At 53.2% G+C, this 8,474-nt stretch overlaps 1 protein-coding gene across 1 annotated transcript; it reads left to right on the top strand.

Annotated features, from left to right (window-relative positions):
• The first annotated feature begins 622 nt into the window (after positions 1–622).
• LOC146593748 (gonadotropin-releasing hormone II receptor-like) lies at positions 623–3,553 on the top strand. The gene is made up of 3 exons (XM_085308735.1): positions 623–1,138; positions 1,770–1,971; positions 2,525–3,553. Exons 1-3 carry the CDS (start codon positions 626–628, stop codon positions 2,932–2,934), a joined length of 1,125 nt encoding a protein of 374 aa, XP_085164861.1. The 5' UTR covers positions 623–625; the 3' UTR covers positions 2,935–3,553.
• The last annotated feature ends 4,921 nt before the right edge of the window (positions 3,554–8,474 follow it).

The raw sequence follows: 8,474 nt of genomic DNA, 5'->3' as shown, positions 1-8,474 counted from the left end.
GGAGCGGAAAGCGCTTAAAGCCCCACGCGACCCAGCAGCGGGTGGGAACGGTCAAGGGCCTGAGCTCCGACCGCCCCCGAAACCCCGTCGAGCCGGTCGTGCCGGGGGGGAGCGGGGGGCGGTTCGGTGAAAGCGGGCCGGGGGGAAGGCGGGGGGTCCCGCCCCGCAGCCGCCCCGCCTGTGCTCCTGCTCCCGCCACCCCCTCCGCGCCCCGCGGCCTCCCCAGCGCCCGCCCCAAGGCAGCTACGGGGAAGCGCCCGGGCTGGGGGGTGTTAAAAGGCAGCGTCTGCTGGAGAAGTCCCCGCTGACCGTCCCCCACCTTGCACCCGCCGCCGGTGCTGAACCGCGCTGCAAAGAGCTAAAAATACGGATCGGCGTGAGCGATTGCTATAGCCACGGCGAGGCGGTGAGCGGAGCCGGGGGAGAGCACGCGGGCCGCCCGGCCAAAAGGGCCCCCGGCGCCTCGCCAGCCCTCCCGCCGCGGGCATCCCCCGGCCTCCCGCTTTCCCCTCGTTTGTAATTGTAATTGTTTGCAATTGTTTGCAATTGTAATTGCTCGTGTTTAAGCCGTAACACGCTACGGAGCAGTAGCAGCACTTTGCCCTTTCTCGCTTTTCCCCAGGGAATGCCCGAGGAGCAGCGCCGAGCGGCTCCTCGCCAGCCCGCCGCYGAGCGCAGTGCCAACATCTCGGCCTCCGGCTGCCCTGAGCGCTGGGTCGAGCCCACGTTTACGCCGGCCGCCCGGGTCCGGGTCGTCATCACCGTCGTCCTCTTCCTGCTGGCAGCATGCAGCAACGCCGCGGTGCTCTGCAGCCTCCTGAGGAAGAGGAGGAAGTCCCACGTGCGGCCGCTGATCCTCAGCCTGGCGCTGGCGGACCTGCTGGTGACGGTGGCGGTGATGCCGCTGGACGCCGCGTGGAACGTGACGGTCCAGTGGCGCGCCGGCGACCTCTCCTGCAAGCTGCTCAACTTCCTCAAGCTCTTCGCCATGTACGCGGCCGCCCTGGTGCTGGTGGTCATCAGCCTGGACCGCCACGCGGCGGTCCTCCGCCCCTTGGCCTTCGCCAGCGCCCGCCGGCGCAATAAGCACCTGCTCTGCGCCGCCTGGGTCTCAAGCCTCCTGCTGGCTTCACCCCAGGTAGGGTCCAAGGCCATCTCCAACCGGGGACTTCACTGGCACCAACATGGTGCTCAGCAACACGGTGATCGGCTCCATTTTACACCTTGCTTGTAACACTGGCTCGCAAAAACACCATCAGGGCRTTATATAAGTATGGGGGGAAACCAGGAGCAATTATTTCTAAATTCTTATGCATGTGGCTAGCTGCTCCTAGAAATGCATCATTTTGTACTGCTACAAAAAATTGGACTGGACCAAGACAGATCAGACCAATTACTGGCCAAAATAACATGCAGATAGGACAGAAAGTAAAGAGTGAAGGCCACATTTCAGTGCTAGGCAGAGCCCAGACCTGCTGAGTCCTGAAGGAGATTTGCAGGGGACACCATCTTCTGCCTACTCAAGCATACACCCTAACTCACTTCTACCTCCAAAACACTGAGTTTTTTGAGACAGCAAATCGGACTTCCCAGATGGTCAATCCCATCCATCCTGGCCAAACCTGTGAATTAGAGCAGGAGACCCCAGAGCATGTCTCCAGTGCAAGAGCAGAAGGAAAGTGTCCTCAGCAACCCAGCTAGGAACATTTTCAGGATGTAGTGCCCTGTTTCATAGCACCTCTGAGTTGTTACTTGGTTCTCAATTTCAGCTTTTCCTTTTCCACCTGCACACCATCCCGGGAGTGAATTTCACCCAGTGTGTTACTCACGGCAGTTTCCAAGAGCACTGGGAAGAAACCGTCTACAACATGTTCACCTTTACCACCCTCTACATCACCCCGCTGAGCGTCATGATTATTTGCTACATCCGAATCGTATGGGAAATCAGTAAGCAGCTGAAGCTCAACAAAGGTGAGCAGGCCAAGGCTTTTTATCACTCAAATTACAAAACGTGGCAAAGGGTGGCAAAGGCCATGGCTTCTCTCTGTTTTTTTTTTGCCCACCTGTGCCAGAACCTCCAGGTTCTCYTTGCACCATCCAAGGCCTGAGGAAAGGTCCACAGAAATGGTTTGAAGGCCAAGGATGCAAAAAGTCTGGTGTCTTACTGACTTCATGTCCTTGGCTTGGTAGGGCCAAACCTCAACCTGGCTTTATAAGCAACTGCTCACTTGAAGCAGTTTGTCATGGTCTGTGCCCAAGAATTGCACTAAGTCACTGTAAGAAGAGACAAACCTTGGCACAGAGCAGCCCACCAGCACCCTGCGGCAACCCAGCTGGGGGGCTTGACACGGTCTTCTTGACCCCCATCCTCACTGTCCTCTCTCTGCTTTCTGTGCGCATTGGACCAGACCATAAGATAATCTACCTTCCTTTGGCAGAAAGAGTGACTTTGGCAGTCACAGACGTTTTTCTTTTTCCTGGTTTTCTCCTATCTACARTTACCCTTTCGACTCTCCCCTGGCAGGTCTGATAAGAAATAAAAACGACCACATCTCCAAGGCACGCATGAAGACCCTCAAGATGACCGTAGTGATTGTTGCTACCTTCATCATCTGCTGGACTCCGTATTACCTCTTGGGCTTGTGGTACTGGTTCCAGCCAGATATGATCCACAGGATGCCGGAGTATATCAACCACAGCTTTTTCCTCTTTGGCTTGCTACACACATGCACCGACCCTGTCATTTATGGACTGTACACCCCGTCCTTCCGGGAGGACATGCAGTTGTGTCTCAGAGGCATTGAAACAGCATTTACCAGGCAGGAGAGACATAGACCTGTCCCAGATTCAGAGAGGAATGTCAAAGGTGATGCTGTAAATGGTGGAGTGGCTTCAGGGGGCTCCAACGGGACGACTGTGCACACGGTGTGCTGAACGGACCTGCGTGAAAGGAGTCCAGAGACCCAGCTTCAGGGGCCGCTTCGTCCCGCAGCCTCGTTTTGGAGACTTTCCACCTTTGGTCAGTGTGAGTCTCTGGCCAAAAATTATAATAGGGAATGTTTCTGCAACCTCTGCTCAGGGTGAAAAACATTGGTTTTGGAGATGATTACGGTTGTTCCTCCATATACTGGGAGGTTTGTGACAGCTAGGAAACCGGCCTTTGTCACCTGTGTGTGCTGCTCCAGGCCAGGTGTCCCCTCGCACCGCCTCTGGGATCCAGCACCCACCACGCTTCCAGAGCCAACCCATGGGAGAAGACATGCTGGTTGCTCAGCCGTATGGAACGAGGACCGTGTTGCATGGGGGGCTCAGCCTGTGAGTGCCCCCTGGGGCCTGTTCCCAAGTGTAAATCTGTGCAGGTGCATAGTGCTCTGAGGAACTGGGCCCCGAGACATCGCAAACGTGGGAACTGCAGGCTTTGATTCCGTTTTCTCTCTCCGTTGTAGGAAAGTCGCTCTCGAAATTTCTGCTCTCCTGGCTCCGTGCCTGCCTGGTTCTCTCAAAGCCTTGGGTGAAGCTCCAARAAGGATTTAATCTTGGGGAGTGACTAATGCAGGGTGCTTGTTTTGTACTTTTTGCAACCTGCACAGTAGAAATAAATCGTTCTTTGGGTTGTCTGTGTACAAGTGTTTCTTGGGTTGCTGTCCTTGGACCCTCGGAGCAGTGTTTGTGTTAGCGGGAGTCTGAACTGTTGGATGACGTCTGGTTTTCCAGCCTGCCAGAGGACAGCTGAGGCGGGCAGGTGTTGAACCACGTTATTCAACTGCATCCTTCGCTCCACACATGCGAGGTCTTCCTCATCCCACCCTTCTTCTCTCCCTGGCCTCAAAACCAGAGGGGAGGGTTGTTTTCTGCCCCTCTTCTCCCCCGAGGCTGACTCTGCCGAGGGGAGGAGGAGTGCTGGGGAGGTGGAGAGGCTCAGGCGAGAGAAGGGGCAGAGAGCAGCCGTGGGGTGGGATTTCTCCTCCCTTTCGGAGACTGCCAGAAGGGAAAAGAGCTCCAGCTGCCTTATTCTGGCACGCAGGGGGTTAGAGAGACAACTCCTTACCTAGCCACTCTCCGGGGCACCCGGATCAACCGAGAGAGGGCATTTGGGATAGCAGGAGAGTGAGAACGGGACCACAGCGCTGGTCTGTCCCCCCCAACTGCCTCTTACACACGTTCGCTTGGCCCTAACCCTCAGCTTGACACCAGCAAGAGCCGAGCCGAGCCACGCCACGCCACGCCACGCCACGCCACGCCACGCCACGCCACGCCACGCCACGCTTCCATCCAAAGCAAAGTGCCTACAACCATTTTTGCAGGTGAGGGTGATTTGGGGGGGATTCCCAGCAAATAAGGTGATGGGTGGAGGGGCCAAATCAGTGGTGATGGGTGTCAGGTGGGTGCTGCTGGCTGTGCAGTGAGGGGAAGGGGTGCTACTGGAGGGGAGCTTGGGGCAGGAGCTGGAGCCCTGCCCAGGACTGGGCCGAGGGGAGGAACTGTGCTGGATCTGCTGAGTGGTGAGTACAGCGGATATTTTGCCTTTCTCCAATTTGTGTGTTCTTGGGGGAAAACTGCTTCTGAACGGCCCTGGGTTTTGTGGCCTTTCCCAAGGGTGCTGGTCGAAAAGCTGGCTTTCCTCGATCGCGCGGTCGCCTTCTGAGCGCAGAGAAACGGTTGATGGTTTGTTCATTCTCTGTGCTGATTGTTGTTAAATACAGCATAGCTCTTGAGGCTAAATTTAGTTTTGAGTTTGGTGGAYTTTTTTCTTTATTTAGAAGGCAGTGAGATCTTTGGACAACTCAGGAGCTCTTTGACCCCAGCACTTGGCAGGAGGCAGCTTTCTGGGTATTTTTGTAATAACTGCAGCTTTTAATGAGCATCTGGACCTGTAATGATGAAAGATTTTTGTTTTAAAAACAATTCCTCACTYGCTCTGGATGAGCGTGTAGGGAAGCTGTCTGTGCATGGGCTAACGCCAAGTCAGCCACCCCCCTCTGGGTGCTGGGGGTTCTTGCTCAACCTTGTCTGCYGGAAGGGATGGATCCCTGCGGGTCGGGAAGGACTGAGCCTGCTCTGCTACTGCCTTCACGGCCAAGGGTGTTGCTGTGCGGAGGGGCAAGATCTTGCTGAGCTTCAGCTGTGTGAAATCTGGGTGCCTCATCCAAGCCTGCGTCCAGCCTCCCTCTCTGGGTGCAAGGAGAAAGGTGTTTTGCAGGAGGAAYGCGCTGCGTCCTGGGAGCTCGGTCTTTGCTGGGATACCGCTGCAGGCTTGGCCTTTGCGTCCACGCCTTGTCCTGCTCTCCCTCCCCAGCCACAGGGAGCAAGTGGGACTTAAACCCAGAGAGGTGGCAAGTGGCGTTTGCAGGTTGGCTGATGCTGGGCTGGAGAAGGGGGTCTCGCGCTTGCTTTTCCCTATGCTAAGCCATCGGTTGTGCTAAACGTGCTGCACAAGGAAAAGCTTCAGCCGGAGCGGCAGGGGCCCGCCTGGCTGGTGGGGACTGGTGCGAGCCCCTTGGAAAGCGTCCAAAGTGCGCTGAGATGTGCGATCGTCGCGCTGCTGCTGCGAAACAGCGTGCTGCTGGAACGGGTGCTCCCGGAGCATCGAAGCTTGGGGCTCTCCTGCCCCCGAGGATTTTGTGCAAGTTGTGCATTGAAGGCTGTAGAATTTGTGACTTGGGTGGGATAAAACAACGCAGGGAACTGAGGAGCGTGTCTGACCTGGGGAGAGGGGGATGTGTCCGAGCCGCGCTCTGGACCCCCCGCTGCCCCTCGGCTCTTTCTGCATTTCCAGTTTAATCCCCTAGCTCTTGGCGCTCTTGTTACCTTCCTCCTCTTCGGTGGTGCTCGAAGCTGACGTTTCAGGAAACCTGGAGCGTGGGCAAGGTGCCCATAGCGACAGCTTTCACGATGGAAGGAAAATGTCACCAAAAAAGTGCGTTGCCGAGCAGCGTGCGCTGCCTGCCCAGTGCCAAACGCACGGAGGAGCRGGGAGCAAGCGGGTGGGGAGAGCTGCCCGGGGGAGCCGGGGCAGCTGTTCGGGGGGTTGTGGTGGAGCAGCTCAGCTGATGTGTTTCTGCTAGAGGTGGAACGAAGCCCAGGCCCGGTTTGAATTTTAAGGTTGCGCTGCCTGGATGTGCCTCTTTGGATGTGAAGCCATGCCTGCGCTTCTGATTCCACRTTTCTTAAACCGCTTCGTATTTTAGAGAGCGAAAGATTTCTGCACTGCATGTTGTGACTGTGAAACCGGGTCCCTTGGTCTTCCTCAGCTGGGAGGTGGCTCTCCTTCATCTGTAGCAGTTCCCTCCTCCCTCAATCTCCAACACCTGCCTTCCACCTCAGGTGGCTTTTAAGACCTTTTCACCTAATCTATTATCTATTTCCCCTTATCATAGGAGAAACCTTCCACTTCCCCGAAATGCTTCCATCTCCCCACCATGAAACACCAGCTATTGCTCTTGCCCTTGGCGCATTTGTTTTGTGATCGGATTTGTCCAATTCTTGTGCCCGACTCCTAATATCCACCACAGTAACRTGATGAACGTATTAATAAGTACAGGTAGCTCTTTATCTTAGAGCTTCGTGACCTAATCCCGGGCCGCCCGCTCCAGACGCCCTAATCCTTTGTTCAGAAAGCAGCTCCGAATCGTTTCCCATTAGCATTTTTATAGTACTGCACATGCTCAAAGAGCCACGTAAGTGGCTTAAGAGGCTGCTATGAACCTTAGGTTAATTCATAATATTGTTAGTTACTCGGCACAGCCCTCAAATCCATCCAGCTGACTGCTCTCACTGCACTGGAAAACATGCTGAAGTCAACAGGGAGCACTGAAAACAAGCACACCACTAGTATATTGAGTGTTTTGCTGGTCTACTACAGCAGACTCCAAGCACTTTAAATGCATTCATTTTTCCATTATCTTGGAGGACAGTGTTATCCCACCCCACRAACGTGGATCTAAAGCACCGAGGAGCTTGTGCCCACCTTCGCTGCAACACYGGGAGAGGACTAAGAGCCCTCCAAGGAGCTCCCAAGACGTACATCAGGACATCAGACGCTGGGTGCCCACCCGCAAACCCCTCATTCTCGTGGGTCTAGTCAAAACCTGACAGTGGCTCTTTCTGCTGGCTCTTCCTTCAGTATCTCGTGATTCAGCTGCAGTGCTGGGCTGCACAATTCCTGCCTTGAGCACACCCAGAATACTTCTTTCTCTGAGGAAATAGCCTACAGCGGCTAATGCAGATCTACATGGAATTAGCTCCCTGCATGGGTGTTGTTATTCCACGCTCTGAGTTAAACTAAAAAGTTTGAAGCTGAATAAAACCCCACACAGATGTCAGGAGTTAGCACTGGATGGCCACCATGCATTAATTCCTTTGCTTATTCTACAGGAACTTTCCCATGCARAGAAACCCTAAGTAACAGGGCCTCAAAAACCTGCTGCACTTCTCCCCATCTGTTCCTTTTGTCTGTCTTGCTGACTCTCGGGTTTGTGCCTTTCCTTGCAGGGAAACAACTGCCCATTGAATAGTTGCTGCCTAACCTCCCTTATTTCCAAAGGGATCCAAGTATCCCATCTGTTCCAAAAGATGCTTCATTGTAGACACACGCTGAGCCTTTTAACAACGCGGTCCCCTTCAGATAGGATTAAATGCTCGAGGTTTTCTGTCTGGCATGTTAGCCATCCTGAACTGGCATGCACACATAACGTGGCACACCAGTAAAGAGCTCTGAGGACAACCAGAAATGGGCAAAAACGGTCAGGAACTCTATGTAGGCTTCAAATCCCAAGTCTCTGCATGGGAATATCAAGGAGTAAACTACCATAAAGTAGTTAAATTTTTCATGAGATATTTATGTATATTTTAATTTCAAATCAATGCTATAATTAGTGCGCACATTTCTTGGTCTCAGGAAATGCGATGTGCTGTAACAGTGAGCATTATTAATGGACTGTAAAAGGCAAYGGGGAATTGGATTATAATGTTCTTGTTTTGCAAGCTGTATGGTGAATAAATAAATTTGTTCTGGCAGCAAAATTAACTGGAATAAACGCTTCTAGCTGCATCCACCAACGAGAGGGGTTGCTGTAAATGAACCAATTCTTAAACTTGAGTTAGAAAACTTGATTACCAGGTCATTATTTCTGGCAATTAGGTAACAGAACAACATCAGAGAAAGATGAGATTTTCTTTGAAGTATTTAATGAGTATGGTTGTAATCATAAACTCATCTGCTGGGAATATGTGACGAGATTTATTTATTTCTTTTTAGGGTTCACTGTGCAATGAAAAGCTGCATTTATCAAGTCTACAACTAAAGGCTAGAGTGCAAGCCTGAACAGTGGCAGGTATCTAGTTTTTCTGCRCCCAGAATCTCTGGGCCATTCATCACGTTTGTCCCATGCCCAAGGGCACTAATCAGGGGATAGTTCTTTGTTCCTTTTTCAGTTTCAGTTAGTTGAAGATTGTTTTGTAACAACAGCAAATAC

Source organism: Rhea americana, unplaced genomic scaffold, assembly GCF_003343005.1.
Source record: "Rhea americana isolate MKP2758 unplaced genomic scaffold, rheAme1 scaffold_28, whole genome shotgun sequence".
NCBI classification, from domain to species: domain Eukaryota; kingdom Metazoa; phylum Chordata; class Aves; order Rheiformes; family Rheidae; genus Rhea; species Rhea americana.
This window is presented reverse-complemented; position numbering and strand designations above follow the sequence as displayed.